The 17,522-nt window shown below is 36.0% G+C and overlaps 1 protein-coding gene across 2 annotated transcripts in view; it reads left to right on the forward strand.

Annotated features, from left to right (window-relative positions):
• Nucleotides 1-11,678, forward strand: part of COPS4 (COP9 signalosome subunit 4) — a 35,985-nt gene extending 24,307 nt beyond the window's left edge. The window contains exons 8-10 of one of the 2 annotated variants that reach the window (XM_081140151.1): nt 3,638-3,753; nt 5,487-5,571; nt 11,159-11,678. In XM_081140151.1, the coding sequence (XP_080996277.1) occupies nt 3,638-3,753; nt 5,487-5,571; nt 11,159-11,292 (335 nt within the window). In that variant the 3' untranslated portion in view covers nt 11,293-11,678. The remainder of the gene's footprint in view (nt 1-3,637; nt 3,754-5,486; nt 5,572-11,158) is intronic. The other variant, XM_081140152.1, reaches the window with a different exon arrangement.
• The last annotated feature ends 5,844 nt before the right edge of the window (nt 11,679-17,522 follow it).

Genomic DNA, 17,522 nt, shown 5'->3' on the forward strand with positions numbered 1-17,522 from the left:
TTATTTTTTTTTTAAAAAGAGTCATTTATGTAGGATTTGGCTGAAAAGTATACACTTTACCAAGTCTTACTTCCCTGAGTTAAATCAGATCAATGAAGGGATTAGATTGACCTTCTATTGAATTTCTTTCATTTAATTGCACTTTAAGAAGGAAACCAGTTGATTCTTATCTTTCTGTCTAAAGGAGATGTTTTTTCTATAGTATATTCTTTATGCAGATCCTGAGGAAAAATTCCTTTTCAGTCTTAGGATTAGTTGCGATTCTCCTGAGCAGTTGGCTTTTGTCTTATTTAAAGACACTGTGTGTTGCTAAATTGGTTGGTTGGCTGCGAGAAAGCTTAAACTTAAATTTGTAGTCCACCTGTAAATAGTGTGTGTTTTGATTGTTAATACTCTTGTTTTTCTTTTACTTTTTTAAAAATTAAATTTATTGGAGTGACATTGGTTAATAAGATAAGTTTCAAGTGTACAATATTATAATACATCATTTGTATATTGCATTGTGTGCTCATCACCTCTTTTTTACTTTTAAATTATCTTCTGTGCATTCTTCTGAGCAGATTTAAATTCTTTTTGCAAGATATCTCTGACAAACAACTTCAGAGCTAGATAAGAAAAAGTTCCCATAATTGATATAGTTGAGCTTCAGATTTGACTTTGAGCTTTCTAACCATGAAAAAAATAAAAGATACCAGTTAGATGATTTTTTTTAAAAAAGAGGGATTTGTGAGAATGAAAGTGATTCTCAAGTTTGTCACACGGGACTGTATAGATAGGACAGATGTTTTGTCGTCTTCCTCTTTCATTTTAGATCCGATTGCCTTCTTGTTTATTTTTCTTGGACATTTTTGTTTACTGTCATTACAACCCCAGGCTAGCAATCTTTTGTATTAGTTTAGGCTAGCAATCTTGAGACATAATATATTCCCAGAGTTGTAGAAAGTTACTATTAATCTACTTTCTGCTCTATAGATTTGCCTGTTCTGGATATTTCATGTAAATGGAATCATTTAATATATGGCCTTTTGTGACTGATTTCTTTCATTTAGCATGATGTTTTCAAGGTTCATCCATGTTGCATCTATCAGTACTTCATTCTCTTTTATTGCCAAGTAATATTTTATTATATGAGTGTACCACATTTTATTTCTTCATCAGTTGATAGATATTTCGGTTATTTTTTACTTTTTGGCTATTAATAATGCTGCTATGAATATCCATGTAAAAGTCTTTGTATGAACATATGTTTTTAATTTTCTTGGGTATATACCTAGGAGTGGAGTTAGGGATCATGGTGATTCTGTTCAGTCTTTTGAGGAGCTGTTTTTCAAAGTGGCTGCTCCATTTTACGTTCCTGACAGCTGTTTGTGGGGGTTTCAGTTTTTTTGTATTTTCTTCCACACTTGTTATTATCTGTGTTTTTGATGTACCCATCCTACTGGATATGAATTGGTATTAATTTGCATTTCCTTGAGGGCTAATGGTGTTAAATACCTTTTTGTGTGCTTATTGGCCATATGTATATCTTATTTATTTTTTTAATCCTCACCCAAGGACATGCTGAGAGAGAGAGAGAGAGAGACATTAATGCGAGAGAGAAACATCTATCAGTTGCCTTCCATATGTGTCCCAACTGGGGACCGAACCTGCAACCCAGGTATGTGCCCTGACCAGGAATTGAACTGGTAACCTTTCATTGCGCAGGATGATGCTAAACCAACTGAGCCACTCAAGCCAGGTGACCAACCATTTGCATATCTTTAGAGAAATCCTATTCAGATTATTTGCCTCTTTTTAAATTGGGTTATCTTTTTATTTTTGAATTGTAAGAATTCTTTATATAGTCTAGATCTGATCCTTATCAGTTAAATGATTTGTAATTCTCTCATTCTGTGTGTTGTTTCTTCACTTTTTTTTGTTTGTTTACTTTTTTGATAGTGCCTTTTGAAATACAAAAGATTTCAGTTTCGTTTTTTTTAATATGTCTTTATTGATTTCGGAGAGAGGAAAGGAGAGGGAGAGAGAGATAGAAACATCAGTGATGAGAGAGTCATTGATTGGCTACCTCCTGCATGCCCCCCACTGAGGATTCAGCCCTCAACCCTGGCATGTGCCCTGACTGGGAATTGAACCGCGATCTCCTGGATCCTAGGTTGATGCTCAACTGCTGAGTAATGCTGGCTGGGCCAAAATTTTTCAATTTTGATGAAGTTAAATCCGCCCCCCCCTTCTGTTGCTTGTGCTTTCAGTGTTGCATGTAAGAAACCATTGCCTAATCCAAGATCATAAAGATTTCTGTGTTTTCTTCTATAAGTTCTATAGTTGTAGCTCTTACATTTAGGTCTTTGATTAATTTTGAGTTAATTTTTGTACATGGTATAAGATAGGGGTCTTACTTTATATGGATATCCAGTTGTTGCAGCGCCATTTGTGAAAAGACTAATTTTCACATTGAATTGTCTTAGCAATACTTGTTGACAATCAGTGGACCCTAAATGTGAGAATTTATTTCTGGACTCTAAATTCTATTCCACTATTCCCTATGCCTGTGCTCATGCTAGTACCACACTGTCTTGGATGCTATATCTTTGTAGTAAGTTTTAAAATTGGGCAGCGTGAGTCCTCCAACTTGGTTCTTTTTGAGGATTGTTTTGGCTCTGCTTGATCCCTTGAATTTCCATGTGAATTTTAAGATCAGCATGTCAATTTTTGCTAAGATGCCAGGTGGGATTTTGATAGGAATTACAGTGACTCTGTAGATCAATTTGAGGAGTATAGATATCTTAACAATATTACCTCTTTCATATTTTCCCATCTATTTAGGTCTTTGTATTTGAAGGTTGCTAAGAGAATAGATTTTTAAAATTCTCATCAGAAGAAACAATATTTGTAACTATGTGAAGTGATGGATCTTATCAAAACTTATTGTGGTAATCATTTTGTAATATACATATATCAACTCATATATCACTTAAGCTAATACAATGTTATCTGTCAATTATATCTCAATAAAACTGGAAAGAAAAAAAGAATTGAGTGGGCCTAGCAGTCTAACACCTTCAGGGCGGGGCCTTAGGTCCAGAACTTCGTCAGGCCCTGTATTATCTTATTTAAGAGAAGATGCTATGCTTTATCTCTCATGAAGGGTTAGCTTGTTCCTATAGTCTTGACATTTTTCACATATGCCTCAGAATAAGGTGCTTGTGGAGTGTCCAAAAGAATAGAAAGATTTCTGTTGAGCTGTGTGTATTGATGTTATTAAGCCTGCAGAACAGGTTGCATGATTGTTTTGCTACTGCTTGCTAATAAAAGTTAGCTTATAGCAAGAAGAGTTAAGTTATGAATCTGCTAGCTAGCCTAATGAAGCAAACCCTCAAACCTGAAGGGTTAAATCCGTTCAGCTAGTTAGTGATTACTTGCCAATCACTCATTTTCCAAATGTGTTATTTGTATTTAATTATATATTATTCAAGCTGTATCAAATACGTATTTAGGTTACTTTTAAAGTTTTGATGGAAATAAAGACAATGATTATGAGTTATTACATGCTGAGAAATTTTCAGAAAAAAAGGCTGTGTCTTTTAAGAGTGCAGAACTAGTTTCAAGCTTATAACTGTCTTATTTATATTTATTTAAGGTTCTAGTATCTTGGACAGAGCTGTTATTGAACACAATTTGTTGTCTGCAAGCAAATTATATAATAATATTACCTTTGAAGAACTTGGAGCTCTTTTAGAGATCCCTGCAGCTAAGGTATTTTCTTGTTTCCAATACATAAAAAGGAAGTTAAAAGACTAAACTATTGATGTAATGAGAAAATATGTAATTGATAAATATTGGCAACTACAACAAAAACACACATAAAAAGTCTCAGGTAAATGGAAATAAATTATTTGAATATTAAAATAGTACTGTAATGGAATTGCCTTTTTTTTGGTTTGTGTTTTATGATAAAGTGACCTAGAATGGAAATCTTAAAGGGTTTCCAGGTTATGATACCCAGTTTGTGAGAATATCTTTGCTTAGAGTCTGTTTAAATCCATTTCATAGTGGGTTCTGATTTCTGACTAACTTAAGATTCTGATAGATGCCTTATTACTTCTATTTTCTTCCCTAAATTGACTCAAAGGTTAAATGTTTCTTCTTTTTGAAAGAATGACTATGATAATATTCCAGTCTATTCTATTGTAACCTCTGTTCTTGATTTAACTTAAGAAGTTGACTGAGTTATTAGGGAATTAATTTCATTCTTTGTCATGATAAGGGTTTAGTGGCTATGTATAAATCCCAACAAAGTACCAATACTATTTAGAGAGTATTTCAGGTATCATTTAGAAAACATCCTCTTAATTTTAAATAATAGTAAAAGCAAGCAATTAACCTTGCTTTATTAACTTGCAAAACTTAGTCATGTACTTATGAGTCACATCTTCTTTTATGTGTTAGTGCAATTTTAAGTTAGGATTTTCTAACACAATTCCTTTACATGTAGACATTCAATACACATTAAAGGAAGTGGAACAATTTGGGAATCAAGGCTCAGTTACTATTAAAAGATGCTTTCCTCTTAGGCTTTGAGGTACGATCCCTTTATGAGACTAAGAGAAATGAATATATTTTTAACAGTAAATGATAGTCACAGTCTGTTTAGAAGATTTACGATTGATTATAAAGGTGGTCAGATTTATTAAAATAACTGAGTCACAACCCAGTTTGCTTACACATAGTAAACGTGAAACATGTCTTTAGGAGCTAGGTAGAGGACCTTTTGTTCCTTTTTTTTTTTTTTTAATATATCTTCATTGATTTCAGAGAGAGGAAGGGAGGGGGAGAGAGAAAGATAGAAACATCAATGATGAGAGAGTCATTGATCGGCTGCCTCCTGCACGCCCTCAACTGGGGATCAAGCCCATAGCCCAGGCATGTGCCCTGATTGGGATTGAACTGCGATCTCCTGGATCCTAGGTCAATGCTCAACCACTGAGCCATACCCTGCCAGGCCCCCTTTGTCTTTTAAGTCCTTTCAGTTCTCTTTTAACTTTGAACATCTATTTCTCCTTTCCCTTTTTGTCTTCAAAAATAGTACTTCCTTAAAGAGTTTTTGGGTGATAAACACTGTGAAATTGAAAGGAAATAAAATGAAAAAAAAGTGGGGTTTTTTTTGAGGTGTGGATCCCATTGGGAAAAAAAATTGTTTGATTTTAAGCAGAGATAAAAGTTGGTAAGAGGGCTAGATTCTTGTCCAAAATCTCAAGCAAAATAGGTCCCATTTAATGTAAAATAATGGATTGTACCCAGAAAGAACTGGAGCGATATAATAGGAAGATTTACAAGGTTTACTCTTACAATGAATGGCAGAGAAACACATTTGTAAACTTAGTGATGAGTACCTAAACCAAGAGCTTTCAATCGTCTTATCATACGTGAATGTGTTAGGTATGATAATTAAAGTGTCTGAGAATTTATTATTATTTTTATTTGAACAGGCAGAAAAGATAGCATCGCAAATGATAACTGAAGGACGTATGAATGGATTTATTGATCAGATTGATGGAATAGTTCATTTTGAAAGTAAGAAGTTTTGCTTGTTTCTTTCATAATGAAATGTCAGTGAGGTGTTGTATATTTATGATTAAAACATGTTGAACAATTTCCTTTGACCTAAAACCTAAAATCTTACTACTGGAAAGGCTTATTTTGCAAAGAAATAATCTAAAAAATATTTTTTTGTGAATGTATATTTATGGATCTACTTCATGCAACATTTTCTATGCTGTGGAAAAATTTGAAACTGGAACTGTCATCAGTTTGTTCATTTACTCATCAAACATTCTTTGAACACATATCACGTAGCGGGCGTGCAGAAATGACAGTTGCATTTCCTATTCATTAGAATAATGGAGGCAGGCAGGTAAGTAGATCTCATTGTCTCATACCACCTCAGCCCCTATTTCTACCTCATTTACACTGTGGACCTTGCTGTGCCCAGAACCATTCCACTTGTAAAATTTTAGTTTACAATATCCCACTCTGACCATAACCATTTTCCTGTCTTTCTGGTGGTCTGTCTCAATTACTTCCACTTCAACTCTTCTTTGACTACATTGAAACCTCTCATCTGTTGACTCTTTAACCTTTTCCAGTCAGCCCAGCCCATTTTTGTCTTTAATGCTCTTTCTATCCAACTTAGATTCTATGACTCATAATTTCATTAGTCTTTTACAGAGGCCCCAGAATGCTTGTTTGCTAACTTTTTCTCCTAGCTGTCCAGCAAAACTTCACCTTGAATGAACCCATTCTCCATCTTTCCCATACTAAGCCTATACTTAGCTAACTGTTGGAGAAGAGTCAGAGCACCAGACAAACTGAACACCACTGCAGATTCAAGGTCATGTGTCCTCAACACTACCTGGGAGTCTTGATGTATTTCTTTAGTCTACTCTTTTTCTTACTTTGCAATGATTATTCTAGATTTCATTTTTCTTAAATCTCTGACTTTTCTCCTGATTCAGCAGAGGACCTTGTTTCCTATTTCACAGGAAAAAAAGCTATCAGTGTGAAATTATCTTAACTTTTTTATCAGATTCATAAGATTCATAAACTTATAAATGTTAAATATATATCTAATTCTGTCTTTTTCTTCCTTCATGTTATACTGGAGATGGTTTCTGTCTCCCTCTCCAGTTCTTCCACTTGTGCTTTGGATCCCTTCTCTGACCTCTGCCACCTCTGCCACTACTTCCCCAACCCCAAATTTTTAGGAACCTGAGCTTAGTTATTTTTTCTGTTTTCATCTTTTCTTTCTGTTGACTTCTTTTTGTTTATTTTAAACATACTTGGGTCTCTCCCATTTTAGCAAAAATCCTTTTACCTTTCGGGCCTCTTTTTGACTTTTCAACATATCAAATAGGGTGGATCTTTTACTCCTTTTTGATATCTCCCTCCCTATCCCTGTCATCTTGACTCTCATCTCCTGCACCTCATTCTCCTGCTTTCTTTTCTGCTTCTCCAGGTATTCATCCTAGTCATCTTTGTAGGTTATTTAGTGCCTTTAAACTTAGATTTTGGGGCTCTTGGGGCTGACTTCTAGGCCTTTCCTCCTCACTCTACTGTTTTCCTAGGCAATCTTATCTATTCCCATGGATTCAGTTACCGTCTTTATGCAGGCAATACTTACGTATACTTTTCTTTCTTTTTAACAAAAAAAGATTCTTTTTCCTGACCCATCATATGGTTTGAATGTTCTTTTTATCTATTTTTAAATTTTTTAATCCTCACCTGGGGATATGCTTATTGATTTTATTTTATTATTTTTTTAAACTTATCTTTATTGACTTCAGAGAGAGGAAAGAAGAGGGAGAGAGAGATAGAAATATCAATGATGAGAGAGTCATTGATCAAGCCCACAACCAGGGCATGTGCCCTGACCGGGAATCAAACCCTGATTGCGTGGATCCTAGGTCGAGGCTCAACTGCTGAGCCATTCCCGGCCGGGTGCTTATTGATTTTAGAGAGAGGGGAAGAGAGAGAAACATTTATGTGAGAGAGCACATCAGTTGTTTGCCTTCTGTACATGTCCTGACTGACCAGGAATTGAACCCGCAACCTTTCAGTATACAGTATGACGCTCCAACCAAGTGAGCCACACTGGCCAGGGCTACATATATTTTTCTAGGATAAATCTCTCTTTTGAGTCCCAGACACAGTGTTTTTAATTGATTACATAGGCGTTTCTCTTCTGATGCATCACGGGCATCTCAGAATAATACAGCCCAAACTGAGTTCATTATCTCCCCTCTCTGCCTGCCTCCCTCAACAGCCAAACCTCATTGTTCACTTTCTCCAGCATTCTTTATCCTTGATCTTTCCTCTCTTTTGCTGCCCAGAATCCTTTCAATTTTACCTCCTAGGTGTATCTGGAATCCACATACTCCTTCATTTCTATTGTCACCAGCTTACTCTGAACCAGCATAACCTCTTTTGGGCTTGAGAAATAGCTCTTAACTTTTTTTCTCATATCTATAATTGATCCTTTCTAGTCCAGTTGCCCTAGTATGGCCAGAGTGATTGAGATCTTTCTTTTTTAATGAGCAGAGTGAGAGGAAAGGAGAGGAGAGGAGGGAAGAGGAAGAGAAAGAAGAGAGAAGAGAGCTGTGATCTTTTAAAAATGCAAACAAACAGAAAAAAGGAAGAAAAAAATTGTTAAATTATGTTACTCTCTTCCTTGACACTAACGAATGGCTTCCCATTGCTTATATAACAAAGTTCTACAAAGTCTCTAAAGGGTCCTACATGATTTTCTTCATAGCTTTCTCTTTCCAGCCCAACCTTTTGTTTTCCCAGCATCGTGAATTCCCCACGTCACTTTGAAACATTCACCGCTCTCTACATAACCAGTCTCGCCAGCCAGCCAGCCAGCGAGAGGACAGCTAAATTAGTGTATACCAACTTGTTAGAGTGTGGAGTATTTGCCTGGTTTTCTTAGATTAAAAATTACACTGATAGATATGTTCACAATTACAAGCAAAGCATTATAAAAATAAAGAAAGGAAGATTTCGTTTTATATATATGTGTGTGTGTATAAATATTTTTTAAACATGTCATTATTGACTTTAGAGAGAGGAAGGGAGAGGGAGAGAGAGAGAAACATCAATGATGAGAGTCATTGATCGGCTGCCTCCTGCACGCTCCCTACTGGGGATCGAGCTTGGAACCTGGGCATGTGCCCTGACGGAATTGAACCGAGATCTCCTGGATCCTAGGTCGATGCTCAACCCTGAGCCACACTGGCCGGGTGAGTTCATAATATATTTTCACTTTCACTTCCATTTCTGTAATTTCAGCTCCCTGGCATAACTAATATTAGTCTACAATCTTGTGTCTTTCTATAGACCCTTACACAGATAAGTAAAAACAGAATTTTAAGAGTGTAACATTGTATTTTAAAGTACATAGTGTTCTGCAAATTGTTTTTAAAAGTTAATGTACCTTGGATATATTTTTAAGTCAGTAGATATAAATTTATTTGTTTTAATATCTGTATAGTATTTCATGGAGTTTAACTACTCATCTGTTGAGGGACATTCACTTGTTTTTTGTGTGCATATCTTTATATGCTGGTACACTTAGTTTTATAGAACAGTTTAAAAAGTTGCATCCTTTGTTGCATCAAAGGATCTATGTATATTGATTCTTAATAGCTGTGCTGTTAGCTTGCCTTCCAGAATGATGTTGTCGTTTACATGTCCACCAATATGAGAGAATGAAATCTTCAACAGCTAGATATTGTTCCTCTTCTGTTTCGCAAATTGGTGGGGGAAAGTACTACAGTATTGTTATATTGTACATTCCCTTGGCACTAGTGAAGTTTAATATCATTCCATATATTGGCCATTAGCATTTTTTCTCCTATTTTCTTCCTTCCTCCCACACCGTTCCAAGTATAATTTTGCTGTAGCTTTTGGTTTAATGATAATTTTAACTTTGTGTTTGCTATATGTGTTACAGATACTTTTCCTGTTCTGTCAGTTGTGTTTCTGTAAGGCAATACATAACAGAAACACATTAAAAAATTTTTTTGCAGCCAAATATGTCCATTTTTAATTTTATGGCTTTTGAGTTTCCTGTATTGATTAAGAAGGTCTTCTAAACCTTGGGGTAAAACCAATATTTTCCTAAAATTCTTCCAATATTTTTATTTATTTTATATTTAGAAATTTAATCTGTCTACAGCTCAGTTTTGTGTATACTTTAAAGCTATGGTCTAGTTGTTTTTTAAAAGATCAATTGCCAATTATACAAGTATCATTTATTAAGTAAAATGTCGGATTAACTACCATCTCTACCTAGTTCCAAAACATTTTCACCTCCCGAAAAGGAAATCTCTTGGCCGTTTAGGAGTTCCTCCTCATTCCTTCTCTCCCCAGCCCGTGGTGGCCACTAGTCTGTATTCTGTCTCTATGGATTTACTGATTCTGGATGTTTCTTTAAATGGAATAATACAATATGTGTGTGACCCTTTGGCTTCTCTCACTTAACATGATGTTTCCAGGTTTCATTCACATTGTAGCGTGTAGTCAGTAGGTCATCCCATTTTGAGGCTGAATAATACTGCATGGTATAGGTATACCACAATCCTGCCACTGTTTTTTATTTTCAAAATTACAATTTTGTCCTGTTTAGAAAGCAAGACAAAGGAAAAGGAGATCATTTTTGTAATTTCTTTAAATTTACATATCAGCAAAGCACTGACAAAGTAATGAGTTATTTTATGTTCTTTATGAAGATTTATAGTTTTTTTCTTCATTAATTCTGTGCCCATTTCTTATAAAGTGCTATTTTAAATGGGATCCCTCCTCCCCTAATTTTTCATTTCTAACTGCATATTGCTTGTACAGAGAAAAACCTGCTGGATTTTTTTGTTTGTTTATTTTGGGCTTAAATATTTATCCGTCAGAGTCAAGTTGAGACAGCTCTGAATATGTAGGGTATCCCCCAAAAATGTATACACACCTTGAATAATTATAAAGACAGTATTTATTAAAATACATTTCATTTTTGCCTGGCTGGCTTGGCTCAGTGGTTGAGCATTGACCTATGATCCAGGAGATCGAGGTTTGATTCCTGGTCAGGGCACATGCCCGGGTTTCGGGCTCCATCTGATCAGTGACTCTCTCATCATTGATGTTTCTGTCTCGCTCCCTCTCCTTCCTCTCTCTGAAAACAATAAAGATATATTAAAAAAAAAAAAAAAAAGACCTGGGATATTATCCTGACTTTATAAAAGAGGAAAAAAAAATAGATTTCATTTTCAAAATTGAGCTATCAGCTGTTAAAGTGTGTATACATTTTTGGGGGACATCCTGAAATAGATTTACTTTCCCCAGCAGATGGCAGTGTCTTCTGTCTTATGGTAGTTGTGGTTGAGGTTGTTTGTTTGGTTTTATTTTGTTTCCACAAATAATAATCTGTGTGTACATGTCTTTTTTATTTGTTTTATACTTTGTGCCAGTGATTTAGGTGCTTTTCTTAATTTTATTAGACAGGATTTTGGAGTAAACTTTTAAAAATTAATACTTCTGTGTTTATCTCTTAGCTTACATTTGCTGTGAATACAGAAGAGTAATTTCAACTTCCACATTATTTCTTTTTCTTTAGCACGAGAAGCCCTGCCGACATGGGACAAACAGATCCAATCCCTTTGTTTCCAAGTGAATAACCTTTTGGAGAAAATTAGTCAGACGGCACCAGAATGGACAGCACAAGCCATGGAAGCCCAGATGGCTCAGTGACTCCTTGAAGAACTTCTGTGCACACTACATCTTTTCCCATGTTGTACAGATTAATTTCACTGTCTCCAAAGCGTTTGCATCATGACCTTATATATTTCAATCCCTTTTATGCTGGATTCCATTTAAAGAAGACATTCTTAGAGCAGGAAGTACAAGCATTTAAAAACATGTAGTTCCCATATATTCAGGGTCTCTGTATCAAGCTAACTCAGAAGTTTTGAAAGCTTTTTCTTTAAACAGAGTAAGTGAAATATCTGTTGCTAAGAAGTTTGGGATTTGTGATAACTTTGTAGTCATGTAAAACTTAAGTGCTTTGTGCCTCTCCAGGTGTGGTTATTCTAATAAATGGAGAAGTGAGCCAAATAAAAGTAGTACTTTGTTTTTAATTAGTGGGCAGTGTTTTTTTTCCTTTTTCCTTTCAATTAAGCAGATAATTATACCATATATTAGAAATATAAAGATAAGCCATAGTGCCTCTTCTCCAGGCATTCACAGTCAGAGCCAATAGATAATAAGTGTAATACTTATAGTTGTACCAAGTACTGGAGCACACAGAGAGGAGCTTTTCATTTATTATATTTTAATTAAAAATGTTTTTATTGATTTCAGGGAGAGGGAGAGAGAGATAGAAACATCAATGATGAGAGTCATTGATCGGCTGTCTCCTGCACACCCCCTGCCAGGGATCGAGCCCACAACCCGGGCCTGTGCCCCAACTGAGAATCCAACCGGTGACCTGGTGTAGGGGACAGTGCTCAACCAACTGAGCCACACTGGCTGGGCAGGAACTTTTCATTTAGCAGAGAAAATCAGGGAAGGCTCCTCAGGGGATTATTTCAGCCTAGCTTTATAGAGAAAATGGGGAAAGGAGGTTCGAAAAAGTTTGTGGGGGATGATCAGTTTCAGCTCCAACATGTAAAAGAGTTTGGAAGTCATCACTTCATTCTCACAATAAGAAAAAAGCTGGGCAGGCTGCAAATCAATGGCTTTTCTTAGATACACAAGAGAATTGAAGTCACAGAGCAAACCACCACTCCAAAACCTAGAGACACAGGCAAATAGAGTCACAGCAGAGATGAGCTTTCTAGGAACAGAATCTGTGAGCCAGTAACTAATGTGAACTGTGAAATGGTAACCGACAAATTACTGGAGGCTTAGTGTGGACTAGCTTGACAGTTAAAAACCCCTGGAGTGCCCACTTTTAGAGAAATCATGACACTTTCTAGAATTTACCCTCAGGAACCCTACCGAGTTCTCATGATGATCAGGGATCCCTTTGTGTTTCAGATGGGGCAGGGGAGGAGATACTATTTTGAAATACACTCAGATCATTTTCCATGATAAAAACCTGCCCTCTAAGGGAAACTACTTTCTCACAGTCTTATGCGACCTGGGGAAAAGGCAGTTAGACTTGTCCAGGCCCCTTTAGCTTTCCTGTATCATATCAAGAGGAGGGGGAAAAAGGCTAATTAACACTTTTGAAGGTCACAGCCTAGGGACTCAAGCCAAATAAAAAATAGAGATAAAATCATAAGATGGAATACTTCCCAAATACCCTACCACCAGGGCAACAGTATAATCAGTGGATTATGACTGAGAGCTGCAAGACAGACCTTTTAAGACATATTTCTTAGGGAAACAACACAAGGAAAATGGAGGAAACAGAAGACTGCCACTTACAGCTACAGCAAACACTAAGTGCAGCATAGCTCCTACACATTAACATCAAACCTCGTACTAAAGCCTAAATTACCTCAGTTCCTATGGCCTGATAAATCATGCCTGGCTTTAAACCAAAAAATGACAAGCATGATACAAAGCAGGAGAAAACACAACTTGGAGGGACAAATCGAGCATCAGAATCAGATGAAGCTATGACAGGGATGTTGGAATTATCAGACCAGGAATTTAAAACAACTGATTTGCTAAGGGCTCTAATGAAAAAAGTAGACAACATTCAAGAGCAGATGGGTAATGTAAGCAGAGAGATCGAAACTCTAAGGATTAAAAGATGATACCAGAACTAAAAAAATACGCTAATAGAAATGGAGATGCTTTTGATGGGCTCATCATTAGACTGGACATGCCTGAGAAAAGATCAGTGAGCTAGAAGACCTGTGAAGAGAAACTTCCCTACATCTAAGATAACTTACCTTTGAAATGTTAGAGTAATTTTCTTTTCTAGGCCTTTTGAAGGCACAACTGCAGGCACCAGAGCTTAAGACCACCACAGCACCGGACCACAGAACCCCTCATTGTCACCTTGTTCCCTGCATACCACGTCTATGTTGTAGATGTTAATAACTACCCTGTACCTGCCGATATAAAAGAAGTATTTCTCCATTTTCCTTTTTATCCAATTCTAGAGATTTCTCCACTTTGCTTTCTCCTGCCTCCTTAATCCACCACTAGTGGATTTATCTCATGTACCTTCCTTATGTTTTCTCCTTTGATTTTAAATGTTAAAAGGGACTCAAAACTGTCATTCCCTAGAGCATTTTCTCACTCTGTTGAGATCTTGCTTCTGGGCACGTCCTCAAAAACTTGGCTCAAATAAACTCTTATAAAACTTAAAGAAAGAAGGAAGAGAGAGAGAGAGAGAGAGAGAGAGAGAGAGAGAGAAGAAAGAGAGAAAGAAGGGAAGGAAAGAAAAGAAACTTTCCAAACTGAAATACAAATAGAAAAAAGAATTAAAAAAAAAGAGAACAGAATATCCAAGAAAGATAGGACAGTTATACAAGGTGTAACAACATAGGTATAGTGGGAATACCAGAAGGAGAGGGGGAAAAAACAGAAGAAATATTTGAAATAATAATAGCTAACAATTTTCCAAAATTAATGATAGACACTAAAAAGCATAGATCTAGGAAGCTAGGAAAACACCATGCATGATAAATACCAAAAAATCTACACCTAAGCATATCATATTCAAACTGCAGAAAACCAAAGACAGAGAAAAAGCAGCCAGGGGTGTAAAACACCTTACTTCTAGAGGAACATGGATGAGAATTATGTTGAGTCTTTTGACAGAAACTATGCAAGAATAGAGTGTAAATACTTCAGACGGTGATAAAAACCCCACCAACACAGGATTTTATCCAGCAAAATTATCCTTCAAAGGTGAAGGAGAAATAAAGACTCAAAAAAACTGAAGAAATTTATTGCTAGGAGATCTGCCTTTCAACAAATGTTAAAAGAAGTTCTTCAGAGAGAAGGAAAATGATATGGGTTAGAAACTCAGATTACATAAAGAAAAGAAGAGCTTCAGAGAAGAAATAGTGAAGGTAAAATAATTTTTTCTTATTTTTAGTTGATCTAATAGATAACTTTGTTCAAAACAATAATAGCAACAATTTTCAGATGCTTATAGCGTATGGATAAGTAAAATGAATGACAGCAATGAAGGGAAGAAGGAAGTGGGAATATTCTGTTATATGGTAGCTACACTACCCCTGAAACAGTATAGTTTTATTTCAATGTGGACTTAGATTAGTTGTAAATGTATTGCAAACTCTAGGGCAACCAGTATGAAATTTTGATAAAGAAATGCAAAATCAATGTGTTAAGAGAGGAGGGAGAAAATGGAATAACATGCTCAATTAAAAGCAGAGCATCAAAATACATGAGGCAAAAACTGAAAGAACTGCAAGGAGAAAGAGATGAATCCGCTATATACTTGGAGACTTTACAATCCTTCATGAGCAATGGACAGATCCAGCAGGCAGGACATACTCAATACATCAATCAATTGGTTATAATTGACATCTGTAGACCACTTCATCCAACAACAGCAGAGAACACACTCTTCTCAAGTTCCCATAAAACTTTCACCAAGATCACATCCTGGGCCATAAAACACACTTTAACAAATTAAAAAGAATAGAAATCATGCAATGGGTACTCTCAGACCACAAGGAAATTAAACAAAAAAGTCAGGAACAGAAAGAGCTGGAAAACCCCCAAACACTTGGAGAATAAACTTCTAAGTAACACATGGATCAAAGAAGAAATCTCAAGAGAAACTTTAAAATATTTTGAATGAAATGAAAATACAACATCAAAATTTGTAGGATGCAGTGGAAGCCGTACATATATTAGAAAAGAAGAAAGACCTAAAATAAATAAGCTTCCATTCTAGGAAACTGGGGGGGAAAAGCAAATTACAGCAAAGTTGCAGGATACAAGGTTAATATACAAAAGTCAATTGATTTCCTATATATATCAATAAACACTTGGGATTCGAAATTTTTAAAAAGTATGTGTTGAAAGTAGAGAAAATAGGAAATTTTGAGAGTGAAGAAGTGGTAGGAAATAGGCCAAAGAATTACACTGAGGCTATATTATGAAGGACCAGGGAAAATTTGGGGTCTGTTTTTTAGAATGTTCACAATTTAATTCGTGGCAGGCAGTGTATAGGATGGATTGGAGAGAAAGCAATGGGAGCTGGAGTTCCTAGAGGCAGAGAAACTAGTTCAGGGGCTATGAACATGATTTTCCAATTGGAAAAATGAGGGTTTGGACTACATCCATGGCAGTGAAGACAAAGAGAGGTTAATTTATTCAATACATGATTTAAGTAGGTATCAGGCATTATTTCAGTCACTGGGGATATCGCAACAAACAAAATAGATCATCTATTGGGGGGTATCAAGTAGAGTTTAAGTGACAGAAGTTGGTGTCTGATCGGAGGCCTAGGGGACACCCAGATGGACTTGTTTAGCGGGCAGCTGAAGAGACATTCTGAAGATTAATAGTAAGGGAGAAACTGGAAATACAGTCCTTGCATACCATGGGAGTAGATGACACTAAGAAGGACAGGCGTGAGATGAGGGGACCTAGGGTAGAACCTACATCTTGCAAAGCATCTACGTGTATAAGGCAAGTAACGGAAGGGTCAAAGCACTGAAGTGTGTTGAAATGCCTATTAATTTCCAGATGCTTTTATATTTTATCTCAATAAAATTTCACAATATACTTATACAGTAGATAGTTTTGCCTCCCCCCACAAATGAAATGGACTCAGAAGTGTAAGAGAACTGAAGGAAATTAGGAAGTGACATTTTCATCAGGGCAAACTGTTGCAGATGGATCAAATAGGACAAGAAATGTGGAAAAAAAATTGTTGCTTCACACATTTATCAATATTTAACCCAAATTGAGTCATATTGAATTTTACAATTGAATTTTATTGCTTGCTTTGATACTTCATAGTCAAAGAGAAAGAAAATGCACCATATAACAATGAACCCATCAGGTAGGTGCTGGGAAGCGGAGCATAGCACCTTGTTGCTTTGTCATTATTGACAATACTTATAGATAACAAGAAAAGGAACAAAGGTGTTGGCTAAATGTACCGTCAGTGTTTAAAAATAGTTATCTGTAGTCTTTATTTTTCTGTTTTAAAGTTCTTAAATGAAAGAGAGCTGGTTTGCTGTGGACCAAAACTCCTGTTAATAAAACCAAACTATGAGAACAAAATGATGAGATTGACCCTTGAAATTAACTAATGACAAAGACATTTTATTGAGAGCAAAGAAGCATAAAGAATCGTGTTAGCGAAATCATTTATTTGGTGTGTATTTTAAATGTAATACAAAATTTATAAGCCAGAAAATTTAATAATCTAAAAACAAGGAGAAACTAAGCTGGACCATTTAGCAAAACTAAGGGAAATTTATTGAAAATAAATCAAGATTCTGGTTTTTTACCCCATTGATTATAATGAAACATACAATCATATTTCAGTTGCATAAAGTAGAGATGTACTCAAGCTGAAAAGGTATCTGCTGATTTTAGTTGTTTCAACAAGAGCTCTTCACCTATAAGGGACACCCCAAAAAAATAGGTTTAAATTTTCTTGATATATGTTTTATTTTTAATAAACTTCTAATTTTAGAATCATTTTTAGGTTCACAGAGAGTTGTAAAGATAGCAGAAAGTTCCCATGTACCCTGCCCCAGTTTCCCTATTGGTTAACATCTTACTATGGTAGGTTTGTCATAACTAATGAATCAATGTTGATCTATTATTATTATTATTTAACCCTCACAGGAGGATATTTTTTCCAGTGCTTTTCAGAGAGAGTGAAAGGGAGAGAGAGAGAGAAACATCGATTGGTTGCCTCCCACACTCCCCCAACCAGGGCTGGGGATGGGGCCTGCAACTCATGTACATGACCTTGGCCGGAATTGAATCTGGGACCCTTCAGTCCATGGGATGCTCTAACCACT

This window comes from Miniopterus schreibersii (assembly GCF_964146895.1).
Source record: "Miniopterus schreibersii genome assembly, chromosome: 1".
NCBI classification, from domain to species: domain Eukaryota; kingdom Metazoa; phylum Chordata; class Mammalia; order Chiroptera; family Miniopteridae; genus Miniopterus; species Miniopterus schreibersii.